Raw genomic sequence first — 19621 nt, forward strand, 5'->3', positions numbered from 1 at the left:
CCCGGCCAATAAACACTTTTTCTGCATCTGTTGATATAGACTTTTACATATTCTTTTCTATCCTGTTATTTTGTTCAATAATACTGACTTTTTTGTACTTTCCTATTTGTTTTAAAATAAAATAAAACTTACAGAAAAGTTGAAAAAAATTCAAAAAGATATTTTATTCCCTAAACAATTTGATTAATTTGCAGCCATGATGCCCCACCACCCTGGAACACTTTTAAGTGTGTATCTCCTACAAATGTGGACATCCTTCTCTGTAACCACAAAACAACCATCAAAACAGGAACAGAAATAGGCTACCACCACCAACTCATCAGACCACATTCTAGTTTCTCAGACTGTCTTAATAATATCATTCACACTAGAAGTACATACTTCAGGATCACAGGCTACATTTAGTTAATTGTGTCTCATTTGTTTTCTTTAATCTAGAATAGTTCCTCAGTCTTTCTTTGATTTTCACCACCCTGATACCTTTGAGGATCACAGATCAGCTATTTTTAAGAGTATTTCTTGATTTGGGTTTGTCTTCTGCTTACTAATAACTAGCTTTAGGTTTTATATTTGGGGCAGGAATATCACAGCAATGATGGCTGTGTTCTGCCCATTACATATCATCAAACAGTATATGATTTTGATTTGTTTGATTTCTAAAAGATGTTAACTTTAATTATTTGACTATAGTGCTGGCTTCTACCTTTATTCACTGTAAAGACACTCTGCTGCTTTATGATTAATAAATATTTTACAAGGAATTATTTTGAAACTATATAAATATCTTACTTCTCATCAAGCTTTCACCAACAAGTTTTAACACCTATTAATGTTTCTTGACTGAACTGATTATTATTATGATGGTTGCCAAATGGTGATTTGTATAAATCTATTGTCCCCTCTACCTTCAGTAATTGGCTGTTCACTGTAAGAAAAGGCTTCTTTCTCTTCCCGTGTGGTTATCCTAAATGTGTCTATGTCTATAAATACTCATGGATTTATATTCATTAAATGAGTCATAAGATAATTCAATAAAATACTGTAAGTGTTTTATTTAATGCTCAAATGATGGAAGATTTGGCCAGTAGGAAATTTTTCATGCTTGCTCCTGTGTCATTTTTGACACCTCCTGTATGTTCTCGTAATTGCTTAGAACTTCTTTTGGAACAACGATATAGTCCAATATTATCATTTAGCTTTTCTGCTCATATAACTAGTATCAATCAACAATTCAAAGAGATTTAGTTACTTTTAATGAAGAGGAGTGTTTAAATATTAAGATCTGGGCTGTAGATGCATTGCTACTGGGGGGCTGCTATTCCTAGGATTTCTCAGTAGCTAAGCTAAGCTAAGCAGCGTATGCATGTATAATGCATATATATTTTTATAGGCAGACATTCATAATTATTATTCCATGTCTATCTATATGCTCTTATTAAATGGTAAGTCAGTGCCATAGAGTTAGCACACCTGCCTACCTCCAGAACAGATGCCTCTGCAAGTCCATGGACCCACTATGCACCCTATTAAGCCACAGCCATTATGCCCACCTACAGATAAAGGTTTTTTGTATAGAAGCTAACCCATACATTTTGAAACAAGTGACTTCTTCTTCAAATGAGTACTCGCCAATCCAAGAAACAGAACACAAATAAATCAAGGAAACATGACATCATAAAAGGAAGACAAAAATGTCCAGTAACTGACTCCAAAGACACAGAGATCTACAAATTGCCTAATAAAACAAAATAATTGTTTTAAAGAAGCTTGATAAGCTCTAGGAGAACACAAATAGACAACTCAAATAAATCAGGAAAACAATACATGAATAAACTGAGAAGTTCAACACATCATTATAAATAATCAAAAAAGAACCAAACAGAACTTCTAGAGCTGGAGAATATGATGAATTAAGTAAAAAACACAATAGAGAATTTCAGCAACAGACTTGAACAAGTAGAATAAAGCATCAAGAAACTCAAAGACAAGTCATTAAATTATCCCAGCAGAAGAGAAATAAAGAACAAAAAAAGAGTAGAACGAGCCTATGGAATTTATAGAAAACAATAAAGTGAATCAATATGCACAATATAGGAGTCTTAAAAAGGAAATGATAGACAGAAAAGAACAGAAAGCTTATTTAGAGAAATAATGTCTGAAAAATTCCCAAATCTGGAGAAGTAAACTGACTCCCAGATTCAGGAAAAACAAAAACCACAAGTAGTTTAAACTTAACGAGGCTTACACTAAGATGCAGTATAATTAAATTGTTAGAAGTTACAAACAGATTTTAGAAAACAACAAGAAAAAAGTGACGTCTCATGTAAGTGAACCTCTATGAGACTATAAACAAATTTCTCACCAGAAACCTTGCAGGCCAGGAGATAGTGAGATGATATATTTAAAGTACTGAAAGAGAAAAGCCTGCTCAGCAAGATTACTAACTTGACAAAACTATTATTTAAAGATGAAGGAATATTAAAGTTTTTCCAGAGTAAACAAAAATTGAGGAAGTTCATCACCTCTAGATCTGCCTTACAAGAAATGCTTAAAGAATTTCAAATTCTTCAAACTGAAATGAAAACATACAAAACAGCCACATGAAAGTATATGAAATCATAAATCTCACTAGTAAAGGTAAATGTATACACAATTACAAAATGATGTAACACTGTAATGTTGACGTGTATGTTACTTTTTTGACCATTTTCTTCTAAAGGTTGAAAGACAAAAATATTAAAAATAACTATACACACAACTATTTGTTAATAGGAACACAAGATAAAAAGAAGTAAATTCTGACAAGAACACAAAGAGTGTGGAGGAGATAGCGAAAGTGTAGAAATTTTACATGTGATTGAAGTTAAGTTGTTATCTACTTAAAATAGATGGATATGGACAGGCGCGGTGGCTCACAAATGTAATCCCAGTACTTTGGGGACCGAGGCAGGTGGATCACAAGATCAGGAGATCGAAATCATCCTGGCCAGCGTGGTGAAATCCCATCTCTACTAAAACTACAAAAATTAGCTGTTCGTGGTGGCACATGCCTGTAATCTCAACTACTGGGGAGGCTGAGGCAGGAGAATCACTTTGAATCAGGGAGTCAAAGTTTGCAGTAAGTCGAGATTGTGCCACTGCACTCCAGCCTGGGAGACAGAGCGAGATTCCTCCTCAAAAAAAAAAATGTATATAACTACAACCTACTTTATGCAAATTTCAAGGTCACTACAAAGATAAAAGCTTGTAATACACAGGTAAAACATAAAAACAAAAGGATCCAAACAGATCACTAAAGAAAATCATTGAATAATAAAGGAAAACATCAAGAGAAGATAACTAGTATAATACAACTGCAAAGAGAAAGAAAAGAATGAATAAAATGTTGAGTAAGCTTTCACCTGTCAATAATTACATTAAATGTAAATGGTTGAATTCTTCAATCAAAAGGCATAAAATGACTGTATGAATAAACAAACAAAAATACACCAAGAGCCAGCAATATGCTGTCAACAATTGATTCACTTCGTGTTTAAGGACACATATAAGCTATAAGAAAAGGAAAGGAAAAAGATACTCCAAGCAAATATAACCAAAAGAAAGCAGGAGTGACTCTACTTATACAGAATAGACTAAGTCAGAACTATCTCTATGGCAAAAGAAGGTCATTCTATAATAATAAAAGGGTCAACTCAACAGGAAGATATTACAATTATAAATACATATGTACCCAACATAAGAGCACCTAAATATGTAAGGTAAATAATAGATCTAAAGAGTGAATTGATAGCAATACAATAACTATAGGAGATTCCAATACCCCACTTCCAATAATATACATAATCCAGACAGAGTATCAAAAAAGAAATAGTTCACTTGAACAACACTATAAACCAAGTAGCCCTAACAGACATGGGTAGAACTTTTTACCTAACAGCAGAAGAAGGCAAATTTTTCTCCAGTGCATATAGAATGTTCTCCAGGATATTTACATTTTAGGTCACATACAAAGCCTTAACAAACTGAAGAAGATCAAACTGATTTCAAGTACTTTGGTTTGAAACTGATATCGGCAAATGGAAAAAGTCACAGATATACAGAAACTAAACAACACACCCTTGAACAACCACTGGGTCAAAGAGAAAATCAAAAGGAAATTTAAAAAGTATCTAGAAACAAATGAAAATAAAAACACGGCATACCCAAATTTACGCAATGCAACAAAAGGAATACTAAGAGAGAGGTTTACAGCAATAAGTGCCTGTATTAAAAAAGAAGAAAGATCTCAGATAAACAATCTAAATTTACACCTAAAGGCCTATGAATAAAAAGACTGAGCTCAAAGCTAGCAGAAAAAAATAATAATGATTAGAGAAGAAACATATCATATAGAGAAGAGCAAAAAAGTTGAAAAAAAGTTGAAAAAAAAACTGAGTTGGTGTTTTAAAAAGATAAACAAAAGTGACCAAATCTTTAACTAGACTAATTAAGAAAAAAGAGAGAAGATTCAAATAAAGAATATTATAAATAAAAGAGGAAACATTGCAATGGATGCCTCAAAAAGGCATAACGGATTATTATGAACACTCATAAGACAACAAACTGAAAAATCTGGAAGAAATGAATAAATTTCTAGAAACATGCAACCTACTAACACTGAATCTAGAAAAAATAAACTGCCTGAACAGAATAATACCAAATAAAAAAATTGAAGCAGTACTTAAAACAATCTCAACAAAGAAAGGCTCAGGATCAGATGGAGAAAAATCTCTAAAATATTCAAAGAAGAATTAATACAAATACTTCTTAAGCTCTTCCAAAAATAGACAAAGCACCTCTTCCAATCTTATTTTATGAGATTATAACTACCTTGATACCAAACCAGAAAAACACAACATAAGAAAATAAAACTATAGGTCAGTATAATCCAGGAACACAGTTGCCAAATTCCTGAATAAAATACTATCAAACCATATTCAACAGCACACTAAAAGGATTATACACCAAGATCAACTGGAATTTATCCCTGGGATGCAAGGATTATTTGATTATTCAATATAAGCAAATCAATCATTGTGATATGCATTATCAATAGAATGAAATATAACCATCACATGATCATCTTAATAGATGCTAAAAGGCCATTTGATAATATTCAAGAACCATTTATGATAAAGAACCAACAAAAAAGGTATGGAAGAAGCTTAACACAATAAAGGCCATGTATAAAGAGCTCACAGCTAACATTATATAATCACCACAGAAAAACTGAAAGCTTTTCCTCTAAGATCTGGCACAATGCAAGAGTGCCCACTCTTAGTACTTCTATTCAACATCGTACTGGAAGTTCTGGTCAGAGCAGCTCACAAGAAAAAGGAAATAAAGCCTTTCAAATCAGAAATAAATAAGTGAAATTATCTGTTTGCAGGTGACATATGATTATAAATGTAGAAAACCCTGAAGAGAGAGAGGATAAAAAACTCTAGAACTGATAAACTTAGTGAAGTTGCCGTGATACAAAATCAGCATACAAAAATCAATGACATTTCTATATACAGACAGCAAATTATCTGAAAAGGAATTTTTTAAAACTATTTTATTTACAATAGCAACAAAAAAAGAAAATACTTGGGAATAAACAAAACTAGGAGGTGAAAAGTCCATATAGTAAAAGCTATAAAACATTGATAAAATAAATTCGAGAGGACATAAATGGAAAGATATTTTGTGTTCATGAATTGGGAGAACTAATATTACTAAAATGGCCCTACTACCTAAAAAGATCTACACATTTAATGCAATCCCCAACTGAATATGCATTGCATTCTTCCCCCTACCCCAAAAAAATCCTAAAATTCATATGGAACTAAAAAAGACTCTCAATGGCCAAAATAATCATTAGCAAAAAGAAAAATGCTAGAGGCACCACACTACTTAACTTTGAAACATATTACAAAGATACAATAACCAAAACAGCACAAAACTGGCATAAAAACAGACATGTAGACCAATGGAACAATCATTGTTCCACTGAATCAGTTCTGTGTTCTGTTACGCAGTACAGTGTCTATGGCTAACAGTAATGCATTGTGTATTACAAAATAGCTAGAAGAATGGCTTTTGTATGCTCTTGCCACAAAGAAATGACAATTGCAAGAGGTGATGAATATACTAAGTATTCTGATTCTATCATTATACAACATATACATGTGTTGAAATATCAAATTGTACTCTATAAATATGTTCAAGTATAATGTGTCAATTAGAAAAGAAAAAGAAGAAAATAAAAAGAATAGAGAGACTGGGTGCAGTGGCTCATGCCTGTAATCCTGACACTTTGGAAGGCCAAGGCAAGTGGATCATTTGAGGTCAAGAGTTCAAAACCAGCCTGGCCAACAAGGTGAAGCCCCGTCTCTACTAAAAATACAAAACAAACAAACAAAAAAAAAATTAGCCAGTCGTGGTGGCAGGTGCCTGTAATCCCAGCTATTCGGGAGGCTGAGGCACGAGAAACACCTGAACCTGGGAGGCGGAGGTTGCAGTGAGCCACAGTCGCACCACTGCTACAGCCTGGATGACAGAGCAAGATTCTGTCTCAAAAAAAAAAAAAAAAGATTGCCTCAATCAACAGTGAAGAGACAATCTACAAAATGGGAGAAAATGTTTGCAAACCATATATATAAGAGGCTAATATACAAAATGTATATGGAACACCTACAACCCAATAGAAAAGAAACAATCTGATTAAAAAATAATCAAAGGGTCTACATACACATTTCTTAACAGAAGGCATATAAATGGCCAACAGGTATAAAGTGATGCTATGTTTCACTAGTCATCTGGAAGATGAAAATCAACCTCAGTGAACTATCACCTCACACCTGTTAGAATGGCTACTACTAAAAAAAAAAAAAAAACAAAAGAAGATAAGGAGTAAAAGGAATCCTTGTATACTTTTGGAGTATATAAAAATTAGCTAGGTCATTATGGAAAACAATGTAGCTGTTCCTCAAAAAATTAAAAACAGAGTTACTGTATTATCCAGTAATTTCACTCCTGGGCCTTTATTCAGGGAAATAATATCTGGATGTTAAAGAGATATCTGCATTCCCATATTTATTGCAGCATTATTAATAATAATCAAGATATGGAAATAACCTAAGTGTCCATCAATCAATGAGTGGATAAGAAATGGTTTACACTCACACACACACACACACACACACACACAAAATAAAATATTTTTCAGTTTTATGAAAGACAAAATTCTGCCATCCTGTCATTTTCAATAACATGGACAAGCCTGGAGGATAGTATGCTAAGTAAAATAAATCCAAAAAAGACAAATACTTCATGATTTAATTTACATGTGGAATCTAAAATAGTCAAACTCATAGAAGCAGAGAGTATTAATAAAAAGATGGTTGTCAGGGGCTGAGGGGAGAGGGAGATGGGAAGGAGTTGGTGAAAGTGTACAGTTTCATTTATAAAAAATAAATTCTGCAGATTGAATGGGCAGCATAGTGACTACAGTTAATGATACTCTATTGCATACTTGAAATATGCTAAGAAGATTTTAGATCTTAGCTGTACTCATCACAAAAAGAAGAAAAATTGTGCTACGTGAAGTGATGAATATGTTAATTAGCTTGACTGTGATGATCATTCACAATGTATACATATAACAAAACATCAAGTTGTACACCTTAAGTATATACAATTTTTGTTTTTAAATAAATAAACTGAAAATCATGTGTTCACACTGTGATTCTAACCTAAAATCACAACGATCATTCTAGTTTTCTCCCTGTATGCCATAAGGTTGATCAAGGCTACTCCCATGATCCTTGATAGAATTACTTATTTAATCATTCTTCCAATACATAGCCAATTCCCTTTGTCCATGCAGTCCCAACCACTATGCCTGTGAAGACTACCCTGCTGGTCCTGTATGCCCTCCAACAACCCACATCAAATGATTATCACGGGCTCCAGTCCTCATGGTTATCCAGTTTGTCCTGCTCAGTCTCCGACGCCTGTGCAAGCAGAGGTGAACTCAGTCCCTTAATACTCTACATCCCAAATTTGGCCTCCCCACTGTACTTCTCTAATATAAGGATGCCCTCCTAACCCAACTAATGCTCCAATGCCCTGCTATGTACGGCGACCACTTTCATTGTTCTGCACCTGTGCTCACCCTCCTCAAGTACTGTCATTCTGCAATGGGCTGCCCCACCCCTGCTTATCTCCATAGACAGCCTCTATGGTACCCTTAGGTTCTGTTCTGCCACATTAGAACATATGAGTGCCCTCCATCCTCCTCAGCTCTTCAACCCATTCCAGGGCACTGTTACATCCACCCCAGCTTAGAGACATCCTCCTTATATCACTCAATCTCCCCAGCCATTTACATTGAACTATGTATTTCACCTTTTCTTGGCCTTTTCATTCCTTCCTAAGTCTTTCTGTTTAATTTGGGATCATTTTGCTACTACATAGAGAAAGCTCTTTAATATTTATAGTGCAATCTGCTGGGCCACTTTTCTCTCGTGAAAAAAATGGTTTAACTTAAATTTGGAAGGATATTTTTACTGGGTATAGAATTACAAGCTGGCAAATTTTTCCCCCATGATTGTCATGAAAGAAGTTTGTTTAGAAATAAAAAGAAAAGGACTTTTTGACCCAATAAAATTGCACATTGCATTAATGCACATTTATATTGTATGTTACTCTCCTGAGTGATGTCTTTCAATGTTTTGTTGAGGAAATAGAAAGTATTCTGTATATTTAAGCAGAAAATGATTTAACCCTGAGAAATAAATGGATATAAAACCACAGGAAAGAGCATAGGAGAAAAAGTCAAGAAAGGCTTCTACAATCACTCAAATTCACTGCCACCATTTAGTTAGTTAGGAAGTTACAGGAACCATAATAAATTGACACTGAAGGTCACAGCTGCCTATAATATTAAGGTCAGTGTTTCTAAGGGAAACAGACTTTAAAAACCCCACATTTCCCAAACATCATGCATCTTCTTGCTAATGCAGGTGAAATAATACAGCTTCTGCCTCTCTTCCAGGTCACATCTTGCTCAAGAGCCTGTCACTGGCAGAATTTATGGCGTATCTCTAAGGAATTAACTTAGGAGATGTAGGTGCTATCAATGAGATACACAAAGGAAAATAATAAGAGGCAAGAATGGTGCATAGTTGTCTATAGGAAATTCAGTACTCTAGGTTTCACTGAAACACATTGTGTTCCTATATTCTTTCACAAAATAATCTTTTTTCTAATACCTGGATTAATAAAGTATTGGCAGAAAACCTATTAACTATTAAATTCAGAATATTCATTTTAAAAAAGAATACAGAGTATAATTTTGCTCAGAAAAGAGTCTAGACCTTACATAAATCTTACATAAATGCAAAGTTACGTCTCTACTAAGCATCACTGAAAAAGGAACGCTTTTACATTGTTGGTGGGAGTGTAAATTAGTTCAGCCATTGTGGAAGACAGTGTGGCAAGTCCTGATAACCTAACCACAGACAAAATATTTAAAATAATTATGACTGAGAACTTTTGAAAATTAGTAGCAGGTACCAAACCATAAATTCAGAAAAACCTAAGGAGAATGAATATTTTAAAAACTACACCTACGTACCTCTTATGTATTTATTCATTTTCTGGTTTCTGGTTTTTGTTTTGTTTCGTTTTGTTTGACAACATCTGTCTCTGTCGCCCAGGCTGGAGTGCAGTGGCACCATCATGGCTCACTTCAGCCTCAGCCTTCCCAGGCTCAGCTGATACTCCCACCTTAGCCTCATGAGTAGCTGGGACTATAGGTGCACACCATCACACCCAGTTAATTTTTGTATTTTTAGTACAGACAGGGTTTCACCATGTTGCCCAGGCTAGGTATATTATATTTAAGCCTCAAAAACCAAAGACAAAAAGAAGCAGGAGGAAAAATGTTTTTACCTAGAATAGAACAATAAGAATTCCAGTGGAATTCTCATCTGCAATCATGCAAACAAGAATATAACTTTAGGTCATTATCCTAAATGAATTAACACAGGAACATAAAACCAAATACCACATTTTCATTTATAGGTGGGAGCTCAACATTGAGTACACATGGACATAAACATGAAAACAATTGACCTTGGGGACTACTAGAGGGCAGAGGAAAGAGAAGGGGGGAATGGACTGAAAAAATACCCATCGGGTACTGTGCTCACTACTTGGGTGACTGTATCATCAGTTCTAATCTTATCATCACACAATATACCTATGTAAGAAACGTGTACTCCCTGAATCTAAAACAAAAGTTAAAATTATTTAAAAACATAAAAGAATAAAGTAGAGTGAAATATTGAAACTTTTCAAAGAAAAAAAAAAACCACTAATCTAGAATTTTATGTCCAGTAGAATTATCCTTCAAAAGTGAACAACTAATAAATATTTCTTCAGACAAAACTAAGGAAATTCATTAGTGGCCCTGCAAGAAATGTTAAAAGCAGTTCTTCAGGGAAAAGAAAATATAAAGGTCAGATACTCACATCTACATAAGGAAAAGAAAAGCATTAAAATAAATACTTAAAGGTAAAATAAACATTTTCTTTTTCTTATATTTATCTTAAAATACAGCTTCTCCTTAAAACAATAATAGCAACAATGTGTTTGGTGGTTATAGCATATGGATAAGGGAAATGAATAACTGCAGATGAGAGAGAACAATTAAGAATACTCTGTTATGTTACCCCCACTACACATGAAGTGGCATAGTGGCATTTGAAGGTGAACTTTGAATAATAAAAAATATATAGTTGACTCTCTAGAACAACCACAATTTTTTTTAAAAAAAAATTGTCTGATATGCTAAGGGAGAAAATGACATTGAATTATATGAAATGCTCATTTAAAACAAGAGAAGGTAAAAAAGGAGAAAAAACAGAAACGAAAGCAAATGCAACACACAGAAAATAATAATACTAACATTCATCTAATTATATCAACAGGCACTTTAAATATGAATGGTTTAAATTCACCAAGTGACAGAGATTATCAAGACATATAAATATACAAGATCTAACTACATGTTGTCTATAAGAAATTCATCTTATAAAAAAGTATCCATAATAAATGGATGGAAAAATATACTCTGCTAACAATAATCACAAAAAAGCTGTAGTAGCTGTATTAATTCCAGACAGAGAAAACATCAGAGCAAGTAAGATTATTGAGAATAACGAGACATTACATAAAAATAAAGAGAAAAATGTTCAAGAAGACCTAACAATTTTAATCATGTATACATCTAACAATAAGCATCAAAATATGTGAAGCAAAATCTGATAGAACTGAAAGAAGAAATAGACAAATCCACTGTTCCAGGTAAAGATATCAATGCCCCACTTTAGTACTTGGCAGATGAAGCAAAAAGGAAAACAATAAGGTGTAGTTTACCTGAAATGTATAGTGAACTGGAAATATAATCAACATCATCTACTTAACTTTTATAGAATATTCTACCCAAAAACAGCATAATACACATTTTTCTCAAGGTCACATAGAACATTAACTGTGATAGATAACATTCTGAACCATAAAAAACCTTAATACATTTAAACAAAGGAACTATATGTTTTTGGGCCACTTATGTTTTTGGGCCACTTAGAATAAAAATAGAAGTAAATAACAGAAAACTGGAAAGTTCTTAAATATTTGAAAATTAATACACTGCTAAATAATACATGAATAAAAGAAGTCCAAAAAATTTGAAAATACATTGATCTAAATGTATTCTAAAAAATGAAAATACAACTTAGTAAAATAGGCAGATGCACCAAAAACAGTACATGAACTTACTTCTTAGAGGAAAATTCATAGCGCTGTGTGTATAAATTTGAAGAAAAGAAAGATCTAAAAACTCCCACCTTAGGAAACCAGGAAAAGAAGAATATGCAAGCCTAAAGCAAGCATAAGAAATATATAATAAAAATTAGAGAAAAAATAAATAAATTGAAAATAGAAAAATGGTGAATAAAATAAACAAAATTAAAAACTAGTACTTCAAAAATATTCACTAATGATCAGTGATGTTTAGCTTTTTCTCATATGTTTGTTGGCCGCATGTATTAGTCCATTTTCACACTTTTGATAAAGACACACCTGAGACTGAGCAATTTATGAAAGAAAGAGGTTTATTGGACTTACAGTTCCATGTGGCTGGGGAAACATTACAATCATCACGGAAGGTGAAAGGCATGTCTCACATGGCAGTGGCAAGAGAGAGAATGAGAGCCAAGAGAAATACATTTCCCATATCAAACCATTAGATCTCATGAGACTTATTCACTACCCTGGAAACAGTGCAGGAAAGAACCGCCCCCATAATACAATCACCTCCCACTGAACCCCCCTACAATATGCGAAAATTCAAGATGAGATTTGGGTGGGGACACAGCCAAACCATATTGCTGCATGAATGCCTTCTTTTGAGAAGTGTCTGTTCATATTCTTTGCCTACTTTTTAATGGGGTTGTTTGTTTCTTTCTTGTAAATTTGTTTAAGTTCCTTGTAGATTTTGGATATGAGGTCTTTGTTGGACAGACAGATTGAAAACATTTTCTCCCACTCTGTAGGTTGCCTGCTTACTCTGATGATAGTTACTTTTGCCATGTAGAAGCTCTTTAGTTAGATCCCATTTGTCAATTTTTACTTTTGTTGCAATTGCTTGTGGCGATTTCATCATGAAATCTTTTCCCATGCCTGTATCTTGAATGGTATTGACTAGATTTTCTAGGGTTTTTATAATTTTGGGTTTTGCATTTAAGTCTTTAATCCATTTTGAGTTAATTTTTTTATCAGGTGTAAGAAAGGGGTCCAGTGTCAATTCTCTGCATATGGATAGCCAGTTCTCCCAGCACCATTTACTAAACAGGGAATCCTTTCTCCTTTGCTTGTTTTTGTCAGGTTTGTCAAAGGTTCTAGATGTGTGATCTTATTTCTGAGTTCTCCATTCTGTTCCATTGGTCTTTGTGTCTGTTCTTGTATCAGTACCATGTTGTTTTGGTTACTGTAGTTTCATAGTATAGTTTGAAGTTGGGTAGCGTGATGCCTCCAGCTTTGTTCTTTTTGCTTAGGGTTGTCTTGGTTATGTAGATTTTGGTTCCATATGAATTTTAAAATGTTTTCTTTCTAATTCTGTGAAGAATGTCAATGGTAGTTTAATGGGAATAGCATTGAATCTATAAATTGCTTTGGGCAGTATGGCCATTTTCACAATATTGAGTCTTCCTATCCATTAGCATGGAATATTTTCCCATTTGTTTGTGTCCTCTCTGGTTTCCTTGAGCCATGATTTGTAGTTCTCCTTAAAGATGTCCTTTACTTCCCTTGTTAACTTTATTCCTAGGTATTTTATTCTCTTTATAAAAATTGTGATTAAAACGCCAAATTAGTGAAATGGCCATGTACTATATGATTACAATTATATTATATTCTGGAAAAGGCATTAGAGATAGTAAAAAGATAAGTCATTTCTAAAGGTTCAGGAAAGGAAGATTAAATGGGCAAATCACAGGGGATCTTTTTAGGGCAGTAAAACTATTTTGTGTGATATTTTATTTGTGGAAATGTGACACTATCCATTTCTCAAAACTCATATAACTTTACAGCACAAAGAGTGAACTTTATGCCGATTTTTTTCTCATCTTTGTGGTGTACACATAGAGGGAAACGACATACAATGGGGCCTACCAGTGGGTGGAGGGAGAGGATCAGGGAAAAAACTAATGGGTACTAGGCTTAAAACCTGGGTGATAAAATAATCTGTACAACAAATCCCCATAAGTTTACTTATGTAACAAACCTGCATATGTCCCCTGAACTTAAAATAAAAGTTAAACATAAATAAAAAAGAGTGAACCTTAATTTACACAAATTATGAAAAATTACTTAGAAGAACAAAGGATCCCAGAATGAAATAGAGAATATTACAAAATCACCTAGCTGTATTACAAATATCTAAAACAAACTCACTGAAAGGGATAAAAAAATGCTGCTGCTCTAAATAAATTTGGAAATGAATGGAATCTGTAAGATTAAAGACAAAAGAAACTATACATTAACCAATTAACCAACTCCATCTAAGCCAATTTACAGGCCCACAAATTTTTGAATGAATGCGAGGCAGGTCTGTTGAGGAAGATCCATGCAGCATTGCCAAAAAGATGATACTGTAAATCATCCTTTCAGTCATCTTCAAAATAATCTGCACCAATTTACTAGTATGACAGTGCTTTGGACAAGGGTAAAGCATCAGAATTTTTAGAGATTATCAGACATTGGCTCTAAACAGAGACTAAATTTTTAAAGACTCCATACCCTATTGTGGTCAAGTAAAATAATAAATGAAGTTTGAACTTTCATCTATTTCATAATGGGCACAGTGAATCCACCACTCCCCCTATGAAATAGATATGTTACAACTGGCAGAATCTGCACACTGGGTCTCTGGAGTGAGGTCTATTGTGGTAGGAAAGAATAAACAGAAATTAGTAGAGCTACCTCTTCCTACCAAATAGTAAATTAAAAACAATCTTTTATTTCCAGAAAGATTATAGAGATTAATGCTATCTACAGTAATTTCCTAGGACTAGTATAGCAACATATCATATATTTGGTGGCTTAAAACAATAGAAACTTATTCTCTCATAGTTCTGAAGGCTAGAAATTAAAAATCAAGGTTTGGATGGTCCATGCTCTCTCTGAAGAGTCTGGAGAAAAATCCTTCCTTGCCTTTAACTACCTCCTGATGGCTGCAGGCAATCTTTGGTTTTTCTCGGCGTACAGACATACCACTTTAACTTCTGTTTTCTTGGTCACATGGCATTCTCTCTGTGTGTGTCTTCAACTCTGTTTTGTCACAAAGCCCTCTTATAAAAAAAATCAGTGACTGGACTTGTAATCTACCATAATTCAGTATGACCTCAACTTGATTACAACTGCAAAGATTCTATTTCCAAATAAGGTAACATTCATGGGTACCAGGGGTTAGGACTTCAACATATGCTTTTTGAAGACACAATTTAAACCACAACACTACCATTAAAGTCTTGAAAGTTTCAAGAGGGATGACTGTACCACATCTATATTTAAGTTGCTTATTTGTCCTCTACAAAATATAAATAGGTTTAGAAGAAAAAGAGGGAATTATCATAAACTTAATCTAGTAATGACTCCAGATATAGCTGTTTTGTCAGATGTGCTGTTTCTCTGCTGGAGCCAATAAACACATCCCTTTGAACCTAATATTCACTTTTTATCTGGCAGTCTTTTTACCCTACAAATAAAGAACACCAGAGTCAGTCTCCATTCAGTTGGCAAGACCAATCGTATTCCTTCACTGCCCTATCTCAAAAGAATGCTAACTCTTCAGTGTCCAGGCATAAATTCATCTGCAGAGACCTTGACTGCCTCTCTATTCCAGAGGATACCGTGTTAATGGAATATATTGATGGTATTATGGTGATCAGAACCAGACAGCAATAATTAACAACTACCATGGACATCTTTAAATGACCCATAAGAGACCAACGATAGAAAATAAATTATATAAAATGGAATATATTGATGGTATTATGGTGATCAGAACCAGAGAGCAATAATTAACAACTACCATGGACATCTTTAAATGACCCATAAGAGACCAAAGATAGAAAATAAATTACATAAAAATTCAGGGATCTGCCACTCAGTGAAAGTTTTATCGGTCTAGTGATCTGAATGAAGGATAAGTTGCTCCCTTTGGCCCCTCTTACCACTCAGCAAGAGGCATAATACTTAGTCACTTTGTTACATTTTCATGGCAACATAATCTTTATTTGTATATGGTACGGGCTACCATTTAGAAAGGAATATAATGGCTTTCAGTCTTGAGTTACTTAAGAGCAAGAGAAGGCTCTGGAACGGTCATAGTCAGCTGTGAATATTGCTCTGTTGTTCAAACTATATAGAGGGGCAGATTCAATGGTGCATGAAGCATCTATGACTGATAAGAATGCTGTCTGGAGGCATTTACAGGCCTGTATAGGTGAATCAGGTACATACTTTTAGGATTTTGGAGCAAATCTATGCTCTCTTCTGTAAATGTATATTCTCCTTTGGAAAAATGACTTTTAGTTCATCATATGATTTGAACTGCCCATTATGAACGATATATTTCCTAGCCCTCTTATTCAGAAAGTTGAGCATACACATCAGCTCTCTGTCATCAGGTGAAGGTGGAGAACATAGGTTGGGCTTAAGGGAGTTCTGAAAGCACAAACAACTTACAGAAGCAATTGGCTTGGATTCTCATGATTTCCACTCTGCTGAGTTTTCTCTCCTTTCTCAACATACACCTACAAATTTATGCTGATTTTCCAGTTGAAGAAGGAAAAATTAGTCCCAGATTATAGATGGTTCAGCCAACATGCTAGCACTGCCTAAAAGTGGATGACCGAAGTATAACAGATCAAAGCACGGGTTACCCTAAAGGTCAGTGGTGAAGGAAAATTTTCAATTATTTTTAATCATCTTAAGAAATGATAGTATCTAGATTCAGTCTGCATTTCAGAACTTAAGTCTACATATGAGTACTTGATACAGACAGAGTCAATATCCCTAAAGAAAAATTAATAGACATACTTTCTGTTAAATTTGGGTCTACTCTACGTCCCTATGACATTGAAATCCGATAAGAGTCTCAATGCTTTTCTTTTCTCTGAAGAAACATGTCTACATTACAGTGCAGGTCCAAGATAATCAACTAAACAACTTTTTAAAGAATGCTTAAGGTGTAGAGAGGAAGGAACTAAACAAGCAAGAAAATAGCACTACTTTTAAGAGAGCGTAGCAATAGGAAATCTACAGAGTAATATGTGATTGGTGGGAGTTTGTACATAATAAATCACAGTTGACACTTGAACAATGCAGGGGTTAGGGGTGCCAACCTCCACGCAGTTGAAAATCAGAGTATAACTTTTGACTCCCCAAAAAGTTAACTACTAATAGCCTACTGTTGACCAGAAGCCTTACCAATAACATAAACAGTTGATTAATAGATGCTTATGTATACTAGATTACATTCTTATAATAAAGTAGGCTAAAAAAAAAGAAAATGTTATTAAGAAAATAAGGAAAAAAGAGAAAATGTATTTACTATTCACTAAGTGGAAGTGGATCGTCATAAAGGTCTTCATCCTTATTGTCTTCATGTTGAGTAGGTTGAGGAGGACAAGGAGGAGGAGGGGTTGGTCTTGCTGCCGGAGTGGCAGAGGTGAAGAAAATCTGTTTAATATAAGCCTATCTGTGCAGTTCAAACCCATGGTATTCAAGAGTCCACTGTATTTGCTACAAAGATGTATATAGATAACATCACAGCTGTGTTGATTAGGATTTAAATATGCATATAAGAAGAAGGGTATTATTAGCAAAATGATGGGAAGAGGATGGCATTTGCCTCCTCCACGTGATGTCATCCAACATAGTTACAAAGGTTAAATTCAGCATGTGTGAGCAAGGTCATTGAACTCAGCATTTTTTTTCTTTTCCCTTAAAGCCTATCAACTGTTTGGCAGCATCATAACATACTGAGAAGAAAATCTCAATTTTATCAGGATATGGAGTCTTTTTTTTAATCTAAAGATATAAGATTAATGAGATTTTTAAACACAGGTTGATCTATATAAGAATGTCAGGAGTGCCTGTGGTTTGTCACACCTACACTGAGACTGATAAAAGACTGTTAGTGTTTTTATGCACTAAAACTTACTCTTGCCTCTTAGGCTAAAGACTTAAATCCTGACACAATAAGCTACTATGGCAACTACTATGGAGGACTAAGCTATGGCTATGGCTGCAAATATGGTTATACCTCTGGCTTTGGTGCCTTTAGAATCCTGGACTGTGGCTACAGATGTGGCTGTGGTGGGTTATGAATTTGACTGCTGGCACCAGTGTGATCATAGTACATGGTTATTATCAGGCATTGACTGAATAATATCTACAATTGGGTCCATTTTTGCTGTTCTACTACACTTCTTTTATTTGTTTAACCCAACTAGAATTGTTAATGATTCCCTGTAATCCCAGCACTTTGGGAGGCTGAGGCAAGTGGATCACCTAGGTTTAGGAGTTCGAGACCATCCTGGCCAACATGGCAAAACCCCACCTCTACTAAAACTACAAAACTTAGCCAGGTGTGGTGGTGGATGCCTGTAGACCCAGCTACTGGGGAGGCTGAGACAGGAGGATCACTTGAACCCAAGAGGCTGAGGTTGTAGTGGGCTGAGATTGTACCACTGCACTCCAGCCTGGGTGACTGAGCAAGATTTCATCTAAAAAAAAAAAAAAAAAAAAAAGAATGCTTAATTATTCAATCTAATTCTAGGCAAGGAAGACACATTATTAAATTCACACTAAATCCACATCAGTGCCCTAGATTAAGTACATTTTCCTTTTCTAAACTGATGTGTTTTCATAATTTACCAGGCAAAGTACCTTTTGGTATGTTTCAGGAGCAGGGAGTTCTAGGTTTATTTTGAATTAAACTACTTTGGCCCGGCCATGTTATTCATTCTTTAAATTTATTAATATTCACTTGTTTAATAAATATTTATTAAGTAATTTCTATATAGGACTTCCAGTTAAGTCTTAGTATTACTTATGGGAAGAGAGTTTTTAAGCAGAAAAACAAATCTGTAAATAAACATGTATGCTACAACATGATAGGTGATGTAATGGCCAAGTAGGACACAGAGGAGAAGCTCATGTTTGGATGCAAAAGAGAGAGATTGTAGAGCAAAGAGATCAAAAATATTCTCACTGAAGGTTACATTTGGATAAATTTTTAACCAAGGAAAAATATATTAGGGGTAAAGTGTATGCCAGGCAGGGGAAACAAAAATGCAAAGCGTGAAAAAAGTATTGGACTGCAAAGTCATGAATTGATGTTACTTATTGAGAGAAAAGTGAGTAAAGTCACTGGCAAGAAATGAAGCCCTGGGCAGTGAAGAGAAACTAGAACATCAAGTCCATATATATTTTGTAATGGGTGCACTGGCTAATGTTTTAGAAAGTTGTAATATTTTCCTTTACCTGGATGAGATTGGAAACTATTATTCTAAGTGAAGTAACTCAGGAATGAAAAACCAATCATCGTACGTTCTCACTGATATGTGGGAGCTAAGCTATGAGGATGCAAAAGTATTAGAATGGACTTTGGGAATTTGGGGGGAAGAATTAGGGGGTGAGGGATAAAAGACTACAAATATGGTGCAGTGTATACTGCTTGGGTGACGGGTACACCAAAATTTCACAAATCACCACTAAAGAACTTACTCATGTAACCAAATACCACCTGTACTCCAATAACTCATGGAAAAATAAAATAAAAATAAGAAGTGCATGTTTTATACAAATAATTATGGCATCCAATTGAAGGAAAGGTGGCCAGAGAGTATGACCACAGACCAAAACACCATTCCGGAGGCTGTGTAACCAGTCAATGCAAGGTCTTAATGTAAAAAGCAGCAACTAAGATTCCTATGAAGGCCTAGATCAAATAGATAATTAA

At 34.5% G+C, this 19621-nt stretch overlaps 1 protein-coding gene across 1 annotated transcript; it reads left to right on the forward strand.

Moving 5' to 3' along the window:
* The first annotated feature begins 7951 nt into the window (after nucleotides 1–7951).
* LOC105535672 (keratin-associated protein 20-3) lies at nucleotides 7952–17984 on the forward strand. The gene is made up of 2 exons (XM_011974834.1): nucleotides 7952–8050; nucleotides 17832–17984. Exons 1-2 carry the CDS (start codon nucleotides 7952–7954, stop codon nucleotides 17982–17984), a joined length of 252 nt encoding a protein of 83 aa, XP_011830224.1.
* Nucleotides 17985–19621: the final 1637 nt, after the last annotated feature.

This window comes from Mandrillus leucophaeus, unplaced genomic scaffold (assembly GCF_000951045.1).
Source record: "Mandrillus leucophaeus isolate KB7577 unplaced genomic scaffold, Mleu.le_1.0 Scaffold1494, whole genome shotgun sequence".
Lineage (NCBI taxonomy): Eukaryota > Metazoa > Chordata > Mammalia > Primates > Cercopithecidae > Mandrillus > Mandrillus leucophaeus.